Genomic DNA, 25,932 nt, shown 5'->3' with positions numbered 1-25,932 from the left:
AGCTCTCTAGCTCTATCATCAGGAACAATCCTCCTCATTGATTTTGGGATTTTTGCGTTTCCCCACCCCTTCCCCTTCTTTGGGGCTGTAATTTGTCTTTCTACTGGGTAGTATATATTTATCCACCAAAAAAAAAAGAATTGTTTTAACTCTTTTCCTCAATCTCTATAACTTATATAAACTTCAAGAACCCTCAAAATCATTAGTTGATTATATAATTGGATGAGATAATTTAGATTTGGATCTAGATACACTTTAACTGGATACAAATACACCTGAACGGATATGAATGTGGATTCAAATTCGGATTTTGACTATCCATTTACATCCACCATAAGGGTGTTAAATGGCTAGCTCGGATCGATTTTGATTCGATTTCATCGAAATCAAAACATGAATCAATAAGGTTGGTTCAGTTTTGGCTTGTTTTCAGTTTAGTTTTGATTTAGTTAAATTTTTTTTTTTTTATTAATTTACTATATATTTGGTTTCAATTTTCTTTTAATCGATTTCTCTTATCAGTTTATTCAAAATTATGAATGAAAAAAAAAAAAAATTCTTAATGAATTTTGGGTTGCTATAAATTTCTTATTGAGTTATAACGGTTTGATTCAATGTCTGGTTAATCTCGATGCAGATTCACAAAACTTCAACGGAAAACATTATCCAATAAATTCATATTGGTTTCAATTTGGTTCTATTTTCATCCGTTCGACTCGATTCTTCGATTGGTATTAGGTTTTGACACTCACCCCTAATTTTAGACATGAACTTGGATCAGTTACATTTGATTCTAATCTAAATCCATCAATTTATCGATCTGATTCCCAATTCTTAAAAGCCATGCTTAGAACAGAAAATCAAGATTTTTTTGATGGGTCTAATTTTAGACATGAATCTGGATTAGTTACAGTTGATTCCAATTCATTGATCTGATTCCCAATTCATAAAACCATGCTTAAAACAGAAAATCAAGAATTTTTTTTTATGGGTTTCATATTGCCACCGGTCATGCCATTTGACAATTCAAGCCTTTGTGTTTGTGCCCCGCAAGTCGCAAGTCGCAAGTCGCAAGTCGCAAGGGCCGTCCTGCAATTCTAAAAGGATCTCTCCTCCAAGCTAACATTCTCTCTAGGTTGGCCCCCACAGTCTTCGCGGGTCCGAAGGCAATACGGTTTTCTCTCCTCACTTTGCCCCTCATCGAAGGAAAATCGATCCTTCCTTCCTCTCTCTCTCTTTCTCTCTTTCTCTTTCTAATCTGTCTCTGTTTCTCATTATTCTAACAAGCAAGAAAGATTATCTCAAGAACAGTCAATACATCGGCTTCAACATGATTCGTTGATTTTAACAGGTTGTTCTCCTGGGCCCTCTCTGTTTCTCTGTTTCCCGTTCTGGGTTTTCATTTTTTTCTCGCTTCTCTGACGAAGTTCTTATGACCAACAAAGATTATTTTTGGTATCAGCAATAGAAAGATGATGACATTGGACATTCTTTCAATTGGGTTTTTTCTTCTATCGAGAATATGGATCTGAATTCCTGTTTTGACTCGGGTGTTTCTCATTCAATTCCATCGTTGGAGATTTAATAAGAGTCCTGTTAATAAATTTTGCGGTTCCTTCTTCCACACACAACCCCATTTACGTTTTGAAACAGCCGCAAAGATGTCCAGTTTCGTGGGTGTTCGTCTGTCTGATTCATCGCTTCAGGGCCAGTTCACTCAGGTCGAGCTTCGTGGGCTGAAATCCAAGGTAGGTATTTCCAATCTTCTTTTGCTGGCGCATTATTAATTTGAGGTTATATATGAATTCGGTTATGTTTCTTTCTAGTTTATATCGTTAAGGAGTCAATCGGGTAAAGTGACCGTTGGAGATTTGCCGCCTGTAATGGCCAAATTGAAGCTTGTTCATAAAATGTTCACTGAGGAGCAGATCTCTGCTATATTGAGGGAGTCTTTTGATATGAACGATGAGATCGATTTCGAAGCCTTCTTAAAGGTGAGATTATTTTTCTCTTCCTTGGTTTGAGTTGAATGGATGAGAATGGAGATGATTTTGATTTACCTCATCGAATGGGCAGGCATTTTTGAATTTACAATCCCGAGCTTCAGCCAAATTGGGTAAGAATTCGTCATCATTCCTCAAGGCCACGACCACCACCCTTCTCCACACAATAAGCGAATCAGAGAAGGCTTCTTATGTTGTCCACGTCAATACTTACCTTGGAGATGATCCATTTCTGAAGAATTTTCTTCCTATGGATCCAGCTACTAATGATCTATTTAATCTTGCGAAAGATGGTGTTCTTCTCTGGTATATATGCAGGGTCTATGTGACAATCTTCTACACTGTTTCGACTTGCTTCTTGATTTATTCATCACTTTTCTGATTGTTGATGCACCCAATGGCCTTGTTACAGTAAGTTGATAAATATTGCGGTGCCTGGGACAATAGATGAACGAGCTATTAACACCAAGAGAGTACTGAATCCTTGGGAAAGGAATGAAAACCATACCCTTTGCCTTAATTCTGCAAAGGCTATTGGCTGCACGGTGGTTAATATTGGAACACAGGACTTGGTTGAAGGAAGGGTTAGTTCAGCCAATTCTTATTTCCAACTACACAATTTGAGTTTCGTCGGTATTTTGTTAACAATTTGAGGACTCCTCAAGTTTCATTTTTGTTGTTAATTTTCCTTCCTTTTTTTTTTTTATACATATTTCTTTCTCTGCAGCCGCATCTTTTACTTGGGTTAATTTCTCAAATCATAAAGGTGAGGGCCTGAACTTCTTCTGCATTGACAGTACAAACATAATCTTTCTAGGACACCAAACAAAATGGGATAGTGGGAAAGGTTTACAATCCAAAATCAGCCCCAGAGAATTCAATGAGTTAGTTGATATAGACTTCTTTTTACAATTGCATTTTACTAATGTTAGCACACTGGGTTTGATGATGTCAGATCCAACTGTTAGCGGACCTCAACCTTAAGAAGACACCTCAACTGGTGGAATTAGTGGATGACAGCGACGTAAATATACATCAATGCCCCACTCTTTGTTTCTGAATCTGGAATTGTGTAATTTTTTTTTCTTTTTAATTAAATATTTTTATATACTTCTTGAGAGGCAAAATTACTATATGCTCTTTATCAATGTTGATTGACCAGGAGGTGGAGGAGCTTATGAGTTTGGCCCCTGAAAAAATCTTACTACGTTGGATGAACTTCCATCTGAAAAAAGCAGGGTACAACAAACCTGTTACAAATTTTTCTTCTGATGTAAAGGTAAGAAAAATATTCACTGATTTTCATATTTTATATTAGCAAAGGCATCATTAAGGTGACAAGCTCAGAAATATGAAGAATCTGGTGCTATTGGAACTTTGGTTGCACGCTTTCACTGAATTCTCCTTACAAGGACCTAGAGTCCCAAATCCAGGCCAAAGTCATTCATAAATACTTAAATAGGTTATACAAACAGGAAATGTGTAGGGGGACATTGATTACATTGATTGGTGGATAGCTTGTGCTTGAATAATTTGGTTTCATTATCTCTTACATTTTTGTTTTTCTTTTTGATTTATTATCTCTTACGTTAAATCCTAAAAGGTGATAGTAGGTTTCCAAAGCAGAATGGAGCAGAAGAGGATGGAGACTGGAGCTTAGCTACCAGAAGTATTTCTTAACAAGATCCTCGAGCTACTTTGGAATATTCCATACTAACATTTCTTCCTCTTAATGACCTTGTGTTCATATAATCAGAGCTCATAACTTTGTTTCCACCATGCCTTGTACTACTTCATCCAGAACTTAAAGTCTTAAAACATATGAAATTTCCTCATTTGTCCAAACACTTTTATTTTATTTTATTATTATTATTATTATTTTTTTGGGCTATACGTACTCCGAACTTCTTAAATATTACTGTTAATTTTTGTCACAGTACTTCCTTTCCTTTGGCCTGCAAATCTCACATTTCATAAGCAGGTCTGATGGTTGAATACTCAACTTATTGAGTAGCGATATTATAACCACTTTTTTCTGATAAGATGTAGAAATTTTCTCTTATGAATGATATAAATTAGCATGAGTTTATGCATGTGCAGGATGGAGAGGCTTATGCTTACCTTCTTAATGTTCTCGCCCCTGAGCATTGTAGCCCTGGTACCTTGGATACTAAGGATCCAGCTGAAAGAGCAAAATTGGTACTTGAGCATGCAGAACGGATGGACTGTAAAAGATACCTAACACCAAAGGACATTAATGAAGGCTCAGCAAATCTGAATCTCACATTTGTTGCACAGATCTTCCATCATAGGTGACAAAGAACATTGTCTTCTATCCTTTTCTTATGCTTTGTTATTCCTTTTGCGTATTACCTTTCCCTTAAACCAAGACTGCTATGGTCCTTCAAAATTAAGTTATAGAGTATGTGTAAAATTGTTAGTGTAGCTGTGTAGGACAGTGACATTTGCCTTAAAATTCCAAGTTATTAGACTGAATTGCTTCTTCAATATGGTTGCTTTGCATGGGGAAAGTTTGATTACCTTGCTACATCTGTTTCTGTAGTCAAGGGTATATATGCCAAATATGTATGTTACCATATTGGTTCTACCTTATTAGGTATCATTGCATTTTTTTTTTTTTTTTTTGGGACTGTGTAATGGTAGACATCTCTTTGTCGCTGATATTGGTAGGGTCATTTGCATTCCCACATGGATCTGGGTAGCAGAAAGGGATAAAGCTGTCCTTCCTTTGTGTGACATGAACATCATCCTTTCAGGGTTCTCAACAGACTGAAAGCATTTCACTATATGTCACAGCACCTTCTCTCGGGAAGAGGGGTTGGGGCATTGGAGGGAAAGGCATACAATAAAAGGGCAAAGTAAAAAAGAACAAACAAAGGGGGGGGGGTTGAATAATTGATTACTAGGGAAATGCAATTACTTTAAAACCTAGAGGATCACATGGTGTGGTGGTGATAAAAGTTAAGACGAAAAAACAGAAGGATCTCATTATGGGGCCTTCTGAAAAGAGGATTTTAAATCCCATGCATAGGCACAACTTAGAAACATTTATCCTTCAATCCTTATCCATACTCTCATACTTCTTGCATTCTGAGGACTTAAGTGACAATTGGTTAGCATACCCCTTACCCACTTTGCAATTTTTAGCAAGAAATTCATTATACATATATATATATATATATTTTAAGAACAGATGGAAGTTGCTTTCACCCCACACCCACTTACTGCTTCTGTTTTGATCCTAACCCTATGCATTGGGGATGCTTCAGCATTTCGTTGATTATTATCATACTGATCCTTGTATAATATATGCCTGTCCATCAACATCAAAATCAGATATTTCCTTTCCTTTGCTTTTTGTCAAATTGTATCTTGTTCTCTTACAGTAAGTATGGGAATGTAGTAATAAGGGTTTGGATATCTTTTGCAGAAATGGCCTGTCAGTGGATGACAAAAAGATCTCTTTTGCGGAGATGATGACGGATGATGTGCAAGTATCTAGGGAAGAGAGATGCTTCCGACTGTGGATCAATAGTCTTGGAATTACTTCATATGTCAATAATGTGTTTGAGGATGTCAGAAATGGGTGAGCTTGTATTTTCTAGACATGTAAAATTTTGAAGCATCAGTGAATCTTGCTTGATGGGCATCATTTTTTACACTTGCAGATGGGTCCTTTTGGAAGTACTTGATAAGGTGTCTCCAGGATCAGTTAACTGGAAGCAGGCAACAAAACCTCCCATTAAGATGCCGTTCAGAAAAGTAGAGAATTGCAATCAAGTTATTAGGATCGGGAAACAATTGAAATTCTCCCTAGTCAATGTAGCTGGAAATGATTTTGTACAAGGAAATAAGAAGCTCACACTTGGTAAGCTTCTTCATATTAAACACATTCGTCAGGAGAATTATGTCGACCATTTCTGACTTGCTCATATTTGCCTCATTTGACCCATGTCTTTATTTTGCTTTGTTCAGTATTTTTATTTGGTATAGTACTGTTTGAAGTTGTGCCATATTTAGAGTGTGAGATTAGATAGCAGGAAGCTCGCCCCCATGTATAAGTATCACACAGCCAGTTATACTGATGATGCAAATAAAACACAAAAGTGAGTTTATTTTAGTGGTAATAAGCTTATCGTTGGGTTCTCTATATGTTGTGCCTTTGGTCCAATGGGTTTTTATTGTAATAGGCCACTTTAATGGGCCTGCAAAATAGCTAGAAGGAATGAATACGGGATTTCCTTTATTAATTAGTTTAGTTGGAGTTCTATTTCTTATTTTATTTGCGATGAAGTGTTTTAGTTAGGTTGGAATAGGTCTCTAAGAGTCCAGCCTTATTTCAGTCTCTTTTCTTTGTTATTTCAGTTTCCTAGTTATTTAAGTTACCTAATCAGTAAGCAAGATTGGTGTAGGTCTTTCCTTTTTAAGTTTGAGTTTGTTTTAATTCTTCTATATAAGTTTGTAAGGGGCTACAACCTTGTACATGAATTTGAGTAATGAATTTGGGTTATTGCCTTTGGTTCTGTTGTAATTCAGAATGCTTCCTGCTGTGGTGATTCAGTAGGATTTATGGTGGTGAGTCCAGGAACCCTTGGTGGCGATTCCAAGGTTGGATATTGGTGGTGATTCATCCCTGCAGATCAGGGGTGATTCCTGACCATATCATAGAACTTCTGTCTTTTCTTTTATTTCTACTTAGTTTCCATTTCAAAAAAAAAAAGTCCTATTTTTCCCATTGAATTCTAGTTTCCTACTTCAACTTGGATTTCTCCAAATCTCTTGTTTTAAAATTGATCTGAATTCTCATTTCAGTTCTCTATTCAGCTGTTAGTTCTGAATCTTGTGACGGTTTCAAATCGGAACTTTGCAATTAAAATTTGAAATCCTAATGCAATGCAACTAGGATTCATACAATTTTCAGATATCTGGTTTTTTTTTTTTTTTTGGAAATTATGTTTCCATTTTTGTTACTGTTCATTGTTCAATTATTTAGTGGAGCGTTTGTTGATCTTTGTTTGAGTCGCAATTCTGTTCATCAATGCTGCAGTTTTTGAGTTGTTTTTCCCTAAGTATGATTACTCCATAAGTGTTGACCATCAGATTTTGATCACACTTGCAGAAGTCTCCTACACTAAAATCAGACCATTTGACTTGATTGTTGGTCAAATGAGACCTATTGTTATTCTGTTAGTTTTCTTTTCAAATTCTGTTTGTCCTATTTTTCTTGCAATCCTGTGGCAAGCTGATCTCCCACTGGATTTCAATGGTTCAGGATTAGAACTGCATTAATTGGTTTCAGAGCTATGGAAGGACTTCTGATGCATAGATGCTATGATTTTATCCAACACACTACTTTGTAAATTCATCCACTAATCTCTTTAAAGTGTTCAACGTTGGTAAGCCTTCCCTAGGAGGATGGCAGTAGAAAGGGTACAGTTACATTGAAACACATTTTCTCTCTTATGATCACATTTGTGGTGTTTCCATTTCCATGTGGAGGTTTTTCCCACTAACCAAGCATAGTAATCTAGTTTGGAGGTATTTCCTGTTTCCTCTGATTGTATCATTTCTCCCACTGTTTCCTTTTTTGGTAACTTCGGAAAAACTTATCAGATAACCATATTAACTAGCCATTTGAGTGCAAGATATGGGCATAAATTAAGTGCTTATATTCCATCCCGGAGGTTCCCAATTGGACTGTCCCAGTTGACACATAGCGAGGCCATTTCCATCGTTATTCCAGAGGTACAAGGAACTTTTGTTCCTTCGCTAACACAAGTACTTTCCGTTTTAAAGGCTTACTTGGATAAACAATGACACTTTTGGTCACAAAAATAAGGGTTTAGTAATGCATTCACCTGTTAAGATTTTTCTTCCTCTTCTGAGTTAAGAGATAACCTGTCTGCTAAAAGTTTAAATATCCTGCTTCCTCTTCTCTATTTGAAATTTCCTTTTTCTTATTTCCGGTTCTATAAGTACTTTAACTTTTTTCCAAGTTTAACAACAGAGTGTAGATGTGTTCACAAACTCAGATATTTTGAAAGTTCACTAGTCTTTTAGGAAGAGCCAATCATTAGTCAACTAGTTTGATAGAAGATTATTCTATAATGTTGTTTTAGTTTAAATCTAGAATTAACAGAAGAAGTTAATTTTACTGTCTCTATTTATCTAAGCATTGCAGTGATTGTTATAGAAAGAACAATATCTAAGGAGGGAATTATCATGGTGATCTCCCAGGATAATTCTTATGGGTGGGCACCTAACACTGTGAGGCAGGTGATGGTGCTGAAATTTTCTGATTTGGTAGACTCCAAGTTCCCCTGCTCACATCTCAAGTTTCAGCTCTAACGGAATTGATCATGTGGCAAAACAAACCATTTTTAAATTCAAGACTATGAAAAGGGTGCATGGACATTACACATGCAAGTGTAAATGATTGAATTTGAGATTGAAATTTGACACGTGGCAATCCAGACCATTCCCTAGATATCCAATGGTCATAATTGCCATATTAGCCCTCCACATGGACAACTGGTATTAGCACCAAGAAACCTTATGCAATTCTTAAAAATATGATGTTGAAAGTCTGATGTTGCTGTGGGTGAGCCTTTCTTTGTTGTACCTCTACATATTACTGTTTTAAAGGTGCCTTTTTATCCATTATCTGCTGTTCTATCAACTGAAGTATTGGTGATGCAGATAAGAGGTACTTTGTTTAAGTAACATCACAGGGTAAAACCAGGGCACAAAAGTAGCTTGCGGTTCTTTTTTGAGCCATTACTGGTTCAAAACTGAGACATGGTTCGGTGCTGGTTCACCCCAATAGTTGGGTTTAGTATGGGTCAGTTGTTTATTTTTTATATATTTCAGTTTCCTTATAAAGGCTGGATTAATATATGTATCGGTTGGGGGTCTATGGGTGTCCATAAACCTCCATACCGTGGGATAGTCTTAGGTTACAGTTTTTTTTTTGTCTAATTTACCGTGGGGTGTCATTTCCCATTGTAATTAGATGTAGTTTCTCATTGTGGTTAGGATAGTTGTTAGCTAAGTAAGTGTTTTGTTCCTTTTATGATTGTATTCAAAAAGTATTATAAAGGTGATTAGTTGCTGGCAATAGACTGATGGAGTACCATGTGATTAAATCTGAAGTAAAACCACTGAATATCTGAACCCGAAAAGAAAGAGATGCGGGGAGAAAAAAGGGAGACTGAGAGAATTGAAGAGGCTGATTAATTACAATGGGAAAAGACACCCCACGGTAACTTAGACAAATACTATCCCATGGTATGGAGGTTTAATTGCTTAAGTTGGTTTGCTTGAGTCTTAGATAGGTAATGATTCTTTTAATGGCTTGCTAATGGGAGACTTGTTTCCTTAATCCTCGTTCTGTTTTTTTTTTTTGTGGAGAGGGTTCTTTAAGCAAGCGGCATAGGGGAGCACACCAATGATGTGTGACAAAGAGATTTGGTGCATTGGAGGGCAGTGAGGTAATTTCATGTGAAGAAGAGAGAGACACAGATGCTAGCATACCCTGTGCTGGCGGCTCAAAGAACCTTTTCCCTTTTTTTTCTTTTCATGTTTAGTGAAGGATTGTTTCCTATTTGGTTCTGGATATTCTAAGGTCAATATACTACATCCTATCTAGTGTCTATCAATTGATGTAAAGCCTCCCCACAACTTTACTCTATAAATGAAGCTGGCTTTTACCTCTGTGTTTTGTGAGATTCAGAATAGTTGATGTGCGATGCAGGAGTACCCTTAGTGAGATGCTAAGGTAAGGCTGGTGGGATTCCTGTCTAGGATCGAGTGAGAAGCTTGATTCATATCTGTTAGAATAAGGATTAGTGTGCCATAGGGGCACATTGGGGTTCTCCCCCCTCCATCGACCCTAATTAGAGTGGGGCGGTTGGATGCAGGGGTATAATTGTAAATACTTTATTTTTATGTTGTACTCCTATCATGACTCCATCATGATTTTATATTATAAAGAAGGGACTTGTGTGATCAGTTAAAGACACATAAGCATTCTCCCATTCTTTCTGTTAACATTGTATCAGAGCCTAATTTCTGATCTAAGTGTTCATTTTCTCTAGAGACCTTCACCTTCCCTCCTCTGAATTGGCTGAATTTTTGAGGAGATTATCATCACCATTACAGAGGAGATCGACCAGACTGGTGGCCCCATCTGCCAAGTCTCTGTATCAAATCTCCCATCTTCTTTGATAATTAGGGTTTTCTCCCAGCTTATCTCAGAAGTTCTTCATTAAGCCTAATATTATTTGGAGTACCTCACTACCCTTACTGGGCAATTCGATCCAAGTATAGACGTTTTCTGACAGTTGATTTTTGAAATTCTGGTATTTCTCTTTCTCGTTGTCGATTTTTTACTAGTTCAATCATGTCTGAAGTTACTACTGTGACCTCTGGGTCTGATGGACAAAGTCGCAATGACTATATGCCTTTTGGGACTAGCTTTGTGAAATTGGACAGAATTAATTACCTCGTCTGGTCTAGATTTACATATCTTACCATTGCTAGTAGAGGTCTCACTGGACACATTACAGGGAAATTGAAGAAACCCTCTGATGAGGGTAACCCTCAGGATAAATGGGTCACTAATGACTCCTTGGTAATGTCTTACTTGATTGGTTCTATTCATCAATCTATTTCTCGAGGATTTTTTGCTATTAGATAATAGATACTGCTTCTCAGATTTGGGCTGCTGCCAAGGAAACTTATAGGAAACTAGGGAATGATGCTCTGTTATTTGAACTTTGCAAGAAGGTTCGTACCACTACCCAGTAGGAACTCTGTGTCCAAATATTATGCAGAACTTCGAGCTCTATCGTATGAACTAGATCATTATGCTGATTATCATCCCAAAAAATGCTGAAGACATTACTGCTCACACCAAACATGTGGACAAAATTAGGGTATATGATTTCTTAGCGGGCTTAAATGTCGAGTATGATCAAATTCATGTTCAGATACTTAGCAAATCTCCCTTCCTTATTCTGGAACAATCCTTTGCTATGGTTTATACAGAGGAATGTCGCCATATCTCGATGCTACATACTCCTACTACTGAAAAATCATCTCTACATACTGGATTCACTATTACCTCTGAATGAGAAAATCGAACTAGTGATTCTACCGAGGAGATTGTTAGATGTGAACACTGCCACAAACCATACCATACCAAGGCCAACTGTTGGAAGCTCTATGAAAAACCTGCTGATTTTGAGGCAAAGTGTGCTCGGGGTTGATGCAAAACTAAAGCCCATCAGGCTGAGACTGTGGACATTCCTCCTGCAATTGATATTGGACCCTCCTAAGAGAAACTCTAGGCTTTCAGACGTATGCTTAAGGCTTCCAATTCTTCAACTCTTGCCAATTCAGTCCCTTCAGGTTCCAATTTTGCTCGCCCAGGTATTTTATGTGGTGGCTATTGTGCATCGGTCGTCTCCACTCTTTGGATCATTGACTCCGATGCGATTGATCACATGACTGGTTCCTCCAATTTATTTCACTAGCATTCACCAACCTTAGGCAGAGATAAAGTTAGGGTAGCAGATGGCACCCTATCATCTGTCTCCGGAAAGGGTTCTATTAAGTGTTCTCCTTCTATACCTCTGTCCTCAGTTTTACATATCCCTAATTTTACTACTAATTTGCTATCCATTAGTAGTCTTACTAAGAACCTAAACTATAAAGTAACTTTTTTTCCTTCCCATTGCATTTTCCAGGATCTGGAAACAGAGAAGACGATTGGATGTGGTAAGGTGTAGGGTGGTCCTTATTTACTTGATGATGGTTGTCTCCCTACTGCTGTAGCATCAACAAACACCTCATCAGCTACACTCTGCTCCTTCTAAATTGACTTAATGGTACTGCCGTTTGGGACACCCACCAATTGGGACCTTATCTCTTTTATTTCCGCATTTAGTTAAATCATATGCTAGGGATGAACTCTTTTGTGAGGTCTATACTCTGGCTAAACAGACTCGTTCCAATTATTTACCTTTAAATAAAAGCTCTTCTATTTTTCATTTGGTTCACTCTGATGTATGGGGTCCATCTCGTCAAACATCTATTTCTGGGAAAAGGTGGTTTGTGTCCTTTATTGAGTGCCACTCTAGAACTACTTGGATTTATGTGATGCAGCACAAAAGTGAAGTGTTCGGTTGTTTTCAGCGGTTCCATAAAATGATTCAGACTCAGTTCAATGCAACTCTGAAAATTCTGCGTACTAATAATGGAAAAGAGTACATGGAGGGTCAGTTTAAAAAATACCTAGTTGATCATGGGATTCTTCATCAGACAAACTGTGTTAACACTCTTGCTCAGAATGGGGTGGTTGAACGCAAGATTAGGCACTTGCTGGATATTGCTCGAGCCATGATGTTTGCTAGACAGGTTCCATCTCAGTTTGGAGTGATGATGCTAGACAGGTTTCATCTCAGTATTGGAGTGATGATGTCCTCACAGCAGCCTACCTAATCAATCATATGCCAACTCGTGTCCTCAACTATCGAACTCCTGTTGAGGTTCTTTAAGGGACTACATCCTTCCTGGTTCCTCTAAAGACTTTTGGGTGTGTCTGCTATGCTAGAGATCATCATTCACTAAGAAAATTGGAACCTCGAAGTACGAAGTGTATCTTTCTAGGTTACTCTCCTACACAGAAAGGATACATGTGTTACCATCCTCCTACCCGACGTACAATAGTAACAATGGATTTTGTGTTTCATGAATTTGTTAGTTATTATTTATTGTCACCTCTTCAGGGGGAGTCTGGAGTTACTAGTGAAGAAGAGATGACTTTGAATCTGCTTGCTCCACCAGTATACCCATCATTATCACCTCAGGATCCTCATGCTCCACAAGATAGTGAAGGGGCAGCACCTATTGTTCTAACTCAGGGGGAGATGACTCCTTTTGTTCCAACACAGGGGAGATGACTCCTGTTCAGAGAACTATTGGTGAATTCCAAAGACAAATTGATGACTCCACTCTTTAAGTTTATAGTAGGGGACACACCAGAAATAAGCAACTTCAGACCATCACCACTACCACAGCACCTTTACACATCTCTTCGTCAGCCCTGGATTCATAACCAACTGAGCCTCATACTTCAGGTATAATCTCTCCTGATCAACCTATTGCCTCAGAAAAGGCAGTACTCAACTCCCTATATCTCATGTTGTTTTATATGATTCCCTTTCCCCCTCCTATCGTGCCTTTGTGTCTTCTCTTTCATCTATTTGTGTCCCTAAGAATTGGCAGGAAGCTCTTGTAGAAAAAAATTGAAGGCTGCAATGGAGGAAGAAATGGATGCCTTAAAAAGGAATGTTACATGGGAACTTGTGGCTCTTCCACCTAGGAAGAGACTTGTTGGCTGTAAGTGGGTGTTTGTGGTAAAACAGAAGATCGATGGTTTTGTTGATAGATACAAGGCAAGGTTTATGGCTAAAGGGTTTACTCAAGACTTATGGAATCGACTACTAGGAAACATTTGCACCAGTTGCTAAGTTGTCCTCTGTGCGAGTGTTACTCTCATGTGTTGTGAACCTAGGATGGGAACTCCAACTTGATGTAAAGAATACTTTCCTCCATAGAGAGCTCGATGAGGAAGTTTATATGGAAATTCCACCAGGTTTCTCTAGCACAAGAACTCAAGGCAAGGTCTATAAGTTGAAACGTGCTCTCTATGGTTTGAAGTAGTCACCTAGAGCGTGGTTTGGAAGATTTCACAAGGCTATGACATATGTGGGTTATAGCAAAGTAATGTTGACCACACAATGTTCATAAAGAGGTCTGATGAAAAAGTTACTATACTCATTGTCTATGTGGATGACATCGTGGTTAATAGGAAATGATAGCACTGAGATTGATCATCTCAAGGGTTTTCTGGGCAAAGAATTTGAGATAAAGGATCTTGGAAAGTTAAGGTACTTTCTTGGAATTGAAGTTACCAGGTCTTCAAAAGGAATCTTTCTCTCTCAAAGAAAGTACATCCTTGATCTACTGTCCGAAATAGGTGTGTTGGGTTGTCATCCTTATGATATTCCTATGGAAGCTAGTAGCCAGCTCAAGGAAAAGGAGGGTGAACCAGTTGACAAAGGCTGCTACCAACGGTTGGTCGGAAAACTGATATATCTCTCACATACACGACCTGACATTGTTGTGGTTGTAAGTTTGGTCAGTCAGTTTATGTATGATCCCTATTCCTCTCATATGGAAGTTGTTATGCGTATCTTACAATACTTGAAGTCAGCTCCAGGAAAAAGGATCTTCTTATCTCCTCTTGATCACCTCCGAGTTGAAGCTTATACAGATGCTGATTGGGCTGGCTCACCTGACAGGAAGTCTATCTCTAGTTATTGTACCTTTGTAGGAGAGAATCTTGTCATTTGGCGCAGCAAGAAGCAGAATGTGGTGGCTAGATCTAGTGCTGAAGCAAAATTTCGTGCCATGGCACATGGGATTTGTGAGTTACTATGGTTGCGTACACTTTTGGATGATATTGGTGTTCCTATGATGCTTTATTGTGATAACAAGGCTACTATCAGTATTGCTCATAATCTAGTACAGCATGACCGAACCAAGCACGTGGAGATTGATAAGCACTTCATCAAAGAGAAGTTGGATGTTGGTTTGATTTGTGTTCCTTTTGTAAATTCTGGTGATCAACTAGCTAATGTGTCCACTAAAGGATTGGGTGGAAAGTTGTTCCATCCTAGTTTAGTCAAGTTGGGCATGTGTGACATCTATGCACCAACTTGAGCGGGAGTGTTAAAATAAGGATTAGTGTGCCGTAGGGGCACATTGGGGTTTTCCCCCCTCCACCGACCCTAATTAGAGTGGGGCGGTTGGTTGGGGGGTATAATTGTAAATGCTTTATTTTTCTATTGTACTCCTATCATACTCTATCTTGATTTTATATTATAAATGGGGGACTTGTGTGATCAGTCAAAGACACACAAGCATTCTCCCATTCTTTTTGTTAACAATATCCTTCTTCTTCACTATTTTTCCCTCGGTTCCAGGTTAGTAGCAATACTTTCCATTTCCTGCACACCTTTGTTATTGACTTATATCTGATTACTTGACTGATTTATTTGAGTTGCTGAACTTCTATTGAAGATTCTCTTGAAGTTCTGATTCCGTTCAAACTTAAAAAATCCAATCTTCTTCTGGTTTTGTGAATTCCTACAACTTAGAATTTTCTGAAACCTCAAATCCAGCAATTGGATTTCAGATTTGTTTTCACTAAAGGCCATCGGTTTTGTTCTTAAATTTCCTATGGTTTCAAATTTCAATCTTTGGCCTGATTTCCTGTTTTTCTACCACAAGTTTGATTCAGTTTAATCAATTTTTAATTTCTGTTTGCTAAGTTTGACCTCATATATCTGGCTATTATTAGGCTTGTTATTTGATAGTGAAGTTAATCTCCAATCTCGTTTGTCTGAATTTTATTATTTGATACTGAAGTTTATCTCCAATCTCGTTTGTCTGAATTTTATATCGATTCTCAGAATTGAAAATTCCTTCCTCAAGTAGGAACGTCCATATCCTAAGAATCTGACCACTGGATCAAGCCTGATTTCTGATATTATATTCGCACATCCAAGTAGAGTCTTTGACCAGAATTTTGGCTAAATCTGATTCTTTGATTTTATGTTATTAAAAATCTCCTGTAATGTGGTTTCTTAACCTACTGGTTCCGGTTATTTCATTGGATATCTGAGCCTTGTAACTCTAGGCTTCTAGGAACCCATCAATTGGACTCAAATCATAGCGCTTATTTCTCTGTTTTTTTTTTTTTTTTTTTTTTAATTTGCCAAGATTAAAGGGTGTTACTGCAGAATTTGACTGTTATCAAATTGCAATGACCTTCACAGTTTTCTGTCACAATGTTTCTTTTGGCGACCACAATTTATGAGCTATGGCATTCCATAAATGAATCATTATATTATGGTAACTTTTCTCTGACAAAAAGTTCATCAGAATAAACTGGCATTGGCATTCGGGCATTTTCACAAAAATAGCATCATGTCATAAATCAACATCTCAGTTCGTTATTAAACCAAGTTATTTGTCTATTTAATAGAAAGTAAGCTTCTATATTTCCTAATAAACTCTAGTTTTAAAAGTTATCAATGCAACCTGGAAGCATTTAATCATGTTTGTCATACGTATGTTCTGTGTTCCAATTTTACTGAAATTTTTGGTCTCTCTCAGCATTTTTATGGCAGTTGATGAGGTTTAATATGCTCCAACTCCTCAAAAACTTGAGATTCCATTCCCAAGGGAAGGAGATTACAGATGCTGATATCCTAAGTTGGGTAAATAACAAGGTGAAGAAAACAGGCAGAACTTCTCAGATGGAGAGCTTTAAGGTAAAGGAACCTTACTTTTATTTGATTAACCCCTAATTCTTGAACTGTGATTGATGTTGAGTCTACTGGCATTTTTCTTCAGGATAAGAACCTATCAAATGGAATATTCTTCCTTGAACTTCTTAGTGCTGTAGAGCCAAGGGTAGTCAACTGGAACCTTGTTACAAAGGGTGAAACTGGTATGATTTCCTGCAACTGGGCTGGTTAATTTCCATTTTACTGATGTCTGTTCCTGTGATAACCCATTATCTTGGGAATTGTGGGAATTGTGTATGTTGGGTAGAATGAAATTTCCCATCTTGATAAATAATTAATAGTTGATAAATGGAAGTGGAAGTGAAAATTAAAATGACTGACTGTTTTTCTGTTATAAAAATGCCAGATGAAGAAAAGAAGTTGAATGCCACATATATAATCAGTGTTGCACGAAAGCTTGGGTGCTCTATTTTCCTATTGCCTGAAGACATCATCGAGGTAAAGAGCATATTTATGATGGACTAGTGTATTTATTACTCAAACCACTTGGGGGAAATTGCCACTTCTGGGTCCACTGTAGATGGGCTCATCTTAGTGTCCCATCAGATGCTGCCACATAACAAAATGATGTAGCAATTCTGACCGTTGGATAGACAGTGGACAGTCTGGATAAGCATGCCAAATTTCATACTCAAATTCAACCATATCTCCCTGTGTATTGGCATGCATCTCCATGTATGTCTATGTGTGCCTACGGTACACCAACCATTTTTTGTGCACTCTCCCATAGTCCTGGATTTTTAAGCTCTATGTTTCCACTTGGCAAACACCATTGAGATGAAACTTGGCATGTTAGCAGGGGTCCTAGTGATCTAACTGTATAAAATTTAGGTCCCATCCGATATGCCATGTGGATTTTGGTTGATCAGATACACATATCTAGTCAGGCCGATCAGATGGGGGTTATTTATTGCTAATTGTTATTATTGGTATTATTATTGTTTATTATAAAAAAGGATTTTTATTTTTTCTGTTCAAGTTGCAATCTTAGTGGACCCGAACACTTATTTTGGGTGGACGGAATTGCCTAGGTTTGAGTTGCAATCGTAGTGGACCTGTACATTTATTTTGGGTGGACAGATTGCCTAGGTTTGATCTTTCTAGGTTCAACTGTCTAATATTCTGTTGTTCTGGCAGGTAAACCAAAAGATGATCCTCACTCTGACCGCCAGCATCATGTACTGGAGCCTACAAAAACCAGCAGAAGAATCAAATTCATCCCCCGCCGAAACCTCTGCCTCAGACTCACCCCAAGCATCTCTTGTGGATGAAGTAAATGGAGGGGTATTAGCAGGTGAGATCTCACATATGACCATAGATGATGCGACTTCAGATACTGCATCCGTGGCATCTTCGCAGCTTGAAAATGACATTGCTTCAATCGAAGAATGACCAATGAATTTTAAATCAGAACGGCCTTTCTTTCTAATTTCTAGAAGATACAGAGAGATGAATATTTTTTTGCAGTAAAAAATGTTGGGTCCTCCTTTTTTTTTGTGGGAAGGGATGCACAGGTATTTTTTTGAGAGTACTTGTAATTCTTAATGAAAGTCTTGTAAAATCATTATTCTTTATTTGAGCAGTATATGGGTTCCTCCCCCTCCACCCCCACCCCCCTCTTTTTGTAATTAGAATTTGCAATTGTGTAGGTGTATTCTTTTGACAAATTTTATGTTCATGGGGTTGAATAGTGAGAGTAATAATACTGAGAACAAACTGCTCCCATGTACTGAGTCGTTGCTACTTGTTTGATGGTTTCTTTCAGCAGTACACATCAGATTTGGCTTCAAATTACTGTTCCTGAATTTATTGTAACTATACAGACTTCTTTTTGGGGCGGTCTGATGTTGGGACCAAAACCAGTATTGACCCTCTCACAATAAAGTCCACAATACATGCAGTTGCACTTGCACAAACACACACCCCTGTTCTAAAATAGGTGATAAGATGATGTGAAAAATTTGAACCAAGATCTTTTATTTGACTTTTTAACTCATTTTAATTTTGGAAAATCTTATTATAGTTGAAGTGGTCAATTAAAAAGTTATAATTTTTTTTTTAACAAAGTTATAACCTTAATTTGTTTGCCTTTTTAAGATAACACACTTCTATTTTCAATGAAAGTAAACTCTATTATGTCATATGTATAATGTATTAAATAATTTTTAATTTTTTGAAAATCTCTTTTTACACTACATTAAATATTGAATTAAATAACTTCTAGGAATAAAAGGTGAACAAGTGCACTTTTTAGGGAAAAAAAGAAAAAGATTGCACTCTTTTAATTTATTTTTTTTTTACCACATGTAAGGTGGCTCAGTGAGGCTGCCTTGTGAGAATAGTTGGGCCAAGCCTGGTGTGAGGCGGCTGTACTATCACATTCTCCTTTTTAATCCTTTAAAAGATATATTTGGGTCTAGTTTGGCTATCTTTCAAAAAAGTCACATCAGTGCATAAGGCTGTCATCACTACAGGGTCTGGGAAGGATTGTAATGTACGTAGTCTAACCCTTGCCATACAGCTAGATTATTTCTTTTTCCTTATACACAGCCCTCTTCCAACAATTTTCAATTTAATTCTTGATACCCAAATCATTTTATATGTAAACTATAATCAATAAAAATATAAATACAATAATAAGATAGATATGAGAAAGAGGTCCAATTTTCATTGGTCATGCAACAATTCAACATAATTTATGCAGTATAGAGGAATAAGAGGATGAAAAATGATTTGAAGACTTCAGAAATTGAAAATTATTACTCAAATGTACATTGGACCAGCCCAACCTCACTTATATTGGCCTAGAGCAGTGCTTGGATTAAAATTTCTGGGCTTACATCAAAGGTCAGGCTGTTTGGGCTATTTAGGGGTGGGACTGACCCAATGGGCCAAGTTTATTTGCACCCGTGGCGAAGAAGGAATGTCTATATTTACTCTATTAGGATTACATTAGTTAAGGGTAATTTTAGCTTCGTTGATAAGGGGTGAGTATAATGATGACATAAAATCTATTTACATGGTCATATCACCAGTAGATAAGAGATTTTTCTACTCCACCGTTGAAGGAAAACTTTGTCCAAAGTAATTTTATTTACCAGTGAGTTGAGATCACTGTTCAAGTACCTCAAGGGGATTGGTCCATTATCGATTCAAAGTGGATAAAGCACCTCAGGAAGCATCTTAGCTAGGTTCGGATCCCCTTGCCACCAACCTTGCCTTTTCTTGGAGATCCCACCCTCTTCAGAGTGGAAACGGCTTATGAGGGTCTAAAGAAAATATTTCCACTCCACAAAGGATATGGGGATAACATCCATTAATAATAATAATAATAATTATTATTATTATTATTATTATTATTAATTAAATTAAATCATGGAAAGAAACAACATCTCCATCAAGGTTTAATCCGGATTACAAAGAATCCAAAAGCCAGAAACTCCTCTTAGGTTAGATTATATGTAGACACATGGCATTGCATCCTTGTTTTCATGCTTCAATTCCTTAGGCCATGTTTGGATGTCAAAAAACGAAGATAGTACCCAATAAATACATAATAAGACAAAAATTATAATGACACAATCATTGATTTATGTCTCTCTCCTTAAATTTAAAAATTTTTTTTTTTTTTTGAATTTTCTTTACATCCAAACTGTAGCCTAACCCAAAAAGAATTGGAGTCCAAGAATTACTTAATCATCATCCCATAAATTCATTGAGAATGCAAATAACTCAACAAATTACTCTCTAAAGAACACCATCACGTAATAATCAGCCTGAAAAAAAGTGATTCACTCAAAATATTTCAACAGAATACTATTCCCAGTTTCTGTATATGTGTAACCTGAAAAATAAAATGAATAACAATTACAGTTTTTTCTCCCAACTTCCTATTCTGTAAAGTGTATGGAACGGCTTCCGTTCTGTTGCATTTTAAGGATCATCAGTTTCATTTTCAGTATTTTCTTGTTGTGCCACAAGAATAAGCATCTCCAGCCGCTTGTCAAACAAGGCTGCACTCTCATCTCTCTTGTCAAGCTCAGCAGCTTCAGCCTCAAGCCACTTATCCCGGAGGTCATCAAGAATATTTCCTTGGTCAGTGTTCACACCAGCTCCTGGAGCGCTTGGAAGGGTGGTTCGAAGTGAGGAATCTCCAGAGGGAGGGGGAAGTTCCAATAGCATTGCCCGGAACTCACGTGTATCAGCAAATGTCTCGAAGTTACAAGAAATAATATCAAGGCAGTATTCCCTTATCTTTAGAACAGCATACCTGCAACACGAACAAAAGACTTCAGTACAAGAGGGGAAAAAATGGACCTGTTTATGGATTCTCTGAAAATGACTACTGAATATATCTGTTGCTGGCTAGATGGGTAAAAGCTTTTATCAGGAATATTTTTTTACGGAGATTGTTTTATAGACAAAGCCAGTTCTACAGATGATCATAGTTGTCATGGTGTCTAGGCAACCCTAGGCATTGGAGGAGGGAAAAAAACAAGGTGACACCTTGGCAACTATGCATACAATGGGCTATGCCCGATCAAAGTGTTCACACACTTCTTTGGTTCATGTGTTGATGGGATATATGTACAGCTTATCAGTGTACCTTAAAGTTCATAGAGCTGTTTTATAGTCTTCCACAAACACAAATGCTCTTAAACAGTGATCTCTAACAGAAGGACAAAAATTATAGGGTTATTGTTACTCGAACTATCAATCAAGGATGGGAAAAGAACAAGAAACACAAAATAGAGCACCATACATGTCTGATAGCATCAGCCATTGGCACAGCTCTGCAGGGGAGACCATTTCAAGGTGTGGCAACAATGCATCAGCTACAGCACGCTTTAGAGGAAATAATAGATATCTTGAAGCAGCATCAAACATTTCTTCGGCCTGCACAATCATAAAGCAATCAGTACGGCAGAAGCACAAGCTGAAATCAGTATAACACAAGCATAAGCTGATGAACATGCATGCAAGAGCATGTGCACCCACACCGACACAGAGAGAGAGAGGAAGAGAGATTTCCAGTGTCTTCAAATGACGTACCTGGTTTGGATCTATATCCTTCAAACCATCAGTGTACCTGAAATCATTGAGAAAGTACCCAAAATTCAGAATTAAGCAGTGATAGCACTTTCTAACCATAATTCAGTGTCTACTGCAGGAGCCAGTAAAATGTACATGGTGCTCAACCCAGCACATAAAACAAATTGTTGGTCCAACCATAATATAATTTTTGCACTACATGGTGCTTGAACATGGCTGATTAAGCAACAACTTTCATGATTGCTTTTAACAAGACCCTTATAACACTGGGTCTGTTGATTATATCATCTATGTGTACCGCGACACCCATTCTAGAAAGTGGTAATAAGTTTCAGTTTTCATTTTAGACAACGGAACTTACATATATTCTATCATCTTCTCAAAAGCCTCTGCACTCAAATCATGTTCTTCAATACATGGAAGAGTATAACCCGGCAATCTATTGGTCCCTTCAAGAAATTCAGTCATACGAGACAACCTTGCTTTGAAGTATTCGGACCTTGCTGCCAATATCACTTGATGGCAGCGGAAAATCTTGCCATCAACCCTTATGCAAACATCTGCAAGATCATCTCCACAATCACTTATCAGCAATGACCCAACCCCAGACATGAGTTCCTCAGTAGCATTTTCCAGATTTTGTTCCCTACTGGACTTGGCAAGGGAACGTTGAAGAATTCGATACAAGGCTGCAGGAAGCTGGTCCTCCTCTGGAAGGGACAGACCCTGTAAGATAAATCGTTTCTGAGAATTATCCTCATCCCTCAGTGATTTATAGTCAGCATATTTTTGGTGAATCAACTCTTTCTCAAGAACCTTCTGCAGTCCTTCACATTTGCAGACTTTGCAAATTCGTATGAGATCTTCCATGTCATCCACTGCAACCTCAAGTCTGTCAGAATAGAAGAAATGGAACAGGCTGTATAGCGCAGGATAAGATAATTTTCCACTTGAGAACCTCACTTCCCTGCGGTCTCTCCAATCTGACTCAAATTTCTTCATATAGAAACCTGATCGAGCACTTAAGATGACTCTATGAGCTTCAATTGGCCTGCCTTGCACAAAAAACACCACATCGGGAGGAAACTGACATAAAGTGGATGTATCATTGGATGAAGTACCTGCTCAATTATTCATAGTCCCATATCAGATTCTCACTAAATAGATTTGTATTGACAAAGAAAGAAGGCGGGAGTGAGGACATAAAAAATACCACAACAAGAACATTTTGATGGACATCAAAATCATGTCATAAAGAATCAAATTTTATCCAGTAACTTTATGCCACTGAAACATGCATTTGTCAAGGAAACGTTCTTGTGAAAAGGTGACCAAGTACCAACCTCAACACAATTTGGTACTAAAAACAAATTTCAAATTTATATGGTTGTTCAAGACTTCATGTTCCTCCTAAAGTTTGGCCAGCATGAAAAGACAAGGATCACATAAATCAATTAAAATATCGCAAATTTTCAATTCCCTCTGGTAATATAGTTTCCCTTCCTCCCTTCCTTCCCCTACCCCAGCACTGATAAACAAGATTGCTACCAAAGGTGCAAATGCTGAATGCTGCTGGTGTAGTTGAAGTGGGGTGCCAGAACCAAGGTCCTAAGGATTGGCTGATCCTCAACAGGATGATCCAGATATGATTCAGAACAATACAGATCAAGATCAACCAGGATGAATCCAATCCTTGATCCCAATCACTCATTTCTTTTCCTGAACCCATGCACCAAAAATACCAAGGGTGAGAAAGGTGTCCCTTGCACGAAGTGATTGCACCTTAATAATGCTATTTCTCAATCAGAAGGTGAAGAATATATTCCTCCATGAGAACATCTCAAAAATGAAAGATAGCTAGCCCAGCATCCAGCTGCTACTATTTGGAGGATACAGTATCAAAGGCAATTATGCTGGCAGCAATGTCCTCATTTATAGAGTTCCAAAAAAAAAAAAAAAAAAAAGACCATGTCCTGGAAACAGTTTTGACATGAAACTTCTTATTATACAGGACCAATTTTAAGATTCGAGTTGAATTCATGCAATGCCTTATCACATTGATTTACTACAACCGAACATTATGTCACAAGCATCAACTGATGGTATTTTATAGTCTTATTTACAAGATTACTAGTAACATTCTACAAGACAATAGCTAAAGCAGATGAATACACGAAACTAAATTGCTATATCTCAAATTATGGTTTTCTTAAAGTTATTTCAGATCCAGGTGAAATTTCAAAATGACCTCAATTCAGGAACTAAGAAGGAGATTGAACTTTTTCCTTTCAATAAATACCCTCAGCATATTATTATTATTATTATTATTATTATTATTGCTTGTCAATTGTGAGGAGAAACAAGGTGGGAGCAAAGGAAATATCCTTTCAAGCAAAAAAATGTATTAAAGTAAAAATTTACCCCCCAGGCACATAAAAGCTAGACTGTAGATACTGAGTTTTAGAATAATAAAAAGTAATAAAATAAATGAGAAATGGTCTTAAAGAGGAGGATATTAAATTTGTAGGCTAATGGATGCTGCTGAATATCTCCTATGCCACACCCTCCATCCAGCCAATATAAATTGTTTCTTCAGACACTCCTATTCTTAGGCTAGTGTGGATTGCTACGAGCTTACAAGTCACAGTGAGTCGATATCGTTTTGGCCTAGAATGTGGCATTGAAGACCATCAATGGAAGGAAGACCATGATAATCTGAGTTTTGCACATAAGTTTCATCCCTAAATGACAAAGTCTTGGGTAATAGCAGCAACCTATCTAATCTTTTCCAATAGTGGCCGCTCTTAAAAGTGAAGCATATACCTCAGGAGAGTATATATCCACTGAAAAACATAAACATCATTTAATTCACAATAAACTGTTGACATGAAATATCATCTTCCCCTCTCCAATTGCATTAAACCATTGTCCCCGTAAGTTCTAATCTAGTGAGAATTTAACCTGAAACCTCCACTCCCAATTTTCTCTCTCCATCTCTCCATTTCAATTAAGTAATTGGTATTAATGAGTGATTATGGCTACAAGCACATCCCGAAATTTACACATTCTCAGATGTAACAGGGAGAGAAGAAAGGTTTAAAAAATCCTTTAAGTAAACTGGTACCTACTAATTGGTCCTTCAATTGAGATGAAACAGGTCAAAAAGCTCAAATCAAATCAAGCTCCAAAAAATTATAGAAAATTTAAAATAAAACACAAAATTGGAAGTCGATGAGCAGACCATGGAAATTGCTAAGACTATCCGACTGTTCGAAGTAAGCACGGTTGGCTCTGCAGCCAAGGAATGTCTCTCTCAAAGCCGCCTGCAACGGCCCCAAAGGAGGCGGCCGAGCTTCAAAAGCCTTGAGCAATTTCCTGACCTTAAGGTTCAAAGCAGCATAATGACATCGATCGCCATCGAACGTGTGCTCGGAGCATATCGCTCCGCTCTCAAGAAGCATCCGAGCTGCATCAAGGTGGCCGGCTAAGCACGCATAATATAGAGCAGCAGAATCCCATTGATCTCTAGCATTTACATTTACCCCCGATTCAAGCAGGAACCGGAGTCTCTCCACATCTCCAGCCCTCGAAGCTTCAAATACATCGCCGGTCGGAACCTTTTTGAGAGGAACTGAAGCTTTGAAATCTTCAGGATCAAGATCTATACCTTCCAGCTCGGAATCGATCGACCATGATTGTCTCTCCGACATCTCTGGGAACTTCTCTGTTCGTGTTCTAGGGTTTCGCTATCCTTCGTATTACAATGAATACAGTCAAAACTCATGATTTCGTGTCCTAGATTTTCGATTTTTTCCATTTATGAAAGATGAAATTCATGTAATTAAGCATCTTCTGAGAGGGATATCACAGTAGACAATGGCGAAGAACAGCCGAAGAGTCCAACTGTCCAAAGTCTGAAACTCCAAGGGCGCGGGAACGTCGCGCGGGCGCAGCAAGAGATAAGTACTTTTTAGTTTTAGAGCATATATAGGGTGGACTTCATGGGGGGGGTATACTACAAAGATGCTACTAGTAGGGCTTCCGTTTTTTATTTGAAAAAAAAAAAATTGTAGAGTTTCTTACGAAAACCATGCGTGTAACACGTGAAAAGACATCACCAGGCTGCTGCATGGGAGGAATCTCCAACATCAGCATGATTTCGTCAATGACAACCCACAATGGTTGGGAATGTACAAAACTTAGGCATGTTTGACAATGTTCTGTTTCAGCTGTTTTTGTGTTTTATTGTTTTTAGAAATTAAAAAATATATTAAAAAATGTTTGATAAAGTTGTTATGTTTCACCCATTTATAAAAATATAAATCAAAATTTATGATTTTAGAAACGACTTTAACAAAACAAGTCAGACTTATTTCCTCATTTATATAAATGAATTTGAGAGAAAAAAAAAAAAA

At 37.6% G+C, this 25,932-nt stretch overlaps 2 protein-coding genes across 3 annotated transcripts; one reads left to right on the top strand and one right to left on the bottom strand.

The window, feature by feature from the left end:
• Window positions 1-1,074: 1,074 nt before the first annotated feature.
• On the top strand, window positions 1,075-18,190 carry LOC122069548 (fimbrin-5-like). 2 transcript variants are annotated; one of them, XM_042633601.1, is made up of 15 exons: window positions 1,075-1,351; window positions 1,654-1,748; window positions 1,827-1,994; window positions 2,077-2,309; window positions 2,416-2,587; window positions 2,731-2,769; window positions 2,959-3,027; window positions 3,166-3,282; window positions 4,104-4,315; window positions 5,455-5,610; window positions 5,693-5,892; window positions 16,272-16,429; window positions 16,512-16,608; window positions 16,812-16,903; window positions 17,603-18,190. In XM_042633601.1, the coding sequence occupies exons 2-15, from the start codon at window positions 1,662-1,664 to the stop codon at window positions 17,855-17,857; spliced, it is 2,055 nt and encodes a 684-aa protein (XP_042489535.1). In that variant the 5' UTR covers window positions 1,075-1,351; window positions 1,654-1,661; the 3' UTR covers window positions 17,858-18,190. The 2 variants fall into 2 exon arrangements, with proteins under 2 accessions (XP_042489535.1, XP_042489534.1); XM_042633600.1 differs by having other exon boundaries at window positions 1,463-1,748.
• A 2,040-nt stretch (window positions 18,191-20,230) lies between these two features.
• On the bottom strand, window positions 20,231-25,482 carry LOC122069549 (BTB/POZ domain-containing protein At2g04740). Its single transcript, XM_042633602.1, has 5 exons — window positions 24,759-25,482; window positions 21,879-22,638; window positions 21,518-21,554; window positions 21,228-21,361; window positions 20,231-20,735 (listed from the first exon to the last, which is right to left on the bottom strand). The coding sequence occupies exons 1-5, from the start codon at window positions 25,225-25,227 to the stop codon at window positions 20,399-20,401; spliced, it is 1,737 nt and encodes a 578-aa protein (XP_042489536.1). The 5' UTR covers window positions 25,228-25,482; the 3' UTR covers window positions 20,231-20,398.
• Between the last annotated feature and the right edge of the window lie 450 nt (window positions 25,483-25,932).

The sequence above is a fragment of the Macadamia integrifolia genome, unplaced genomic scaffold (genome assembly GCF_013358625.1).
Source record: "Macadamia integrifolia cultivar HAES 741 unplaced genomic scaffold, SCU_Mint_v3 scaffold635, whole genome shotgun sequence".
In the NCBI taxonomy this organism is placed as follows: domain Eukaryota; kingdom Viridiplantae; phylum Streptophyta; class Magnoliopsida; order Proteales; family Proteaceae; genus Macadamia; species Macadamia integrifolia.
The sequence above is the reverse complement of the archived record's forward strand: the minus strand, read 5'-3'. Positions and strand labels throughout refer to the sequence as shown.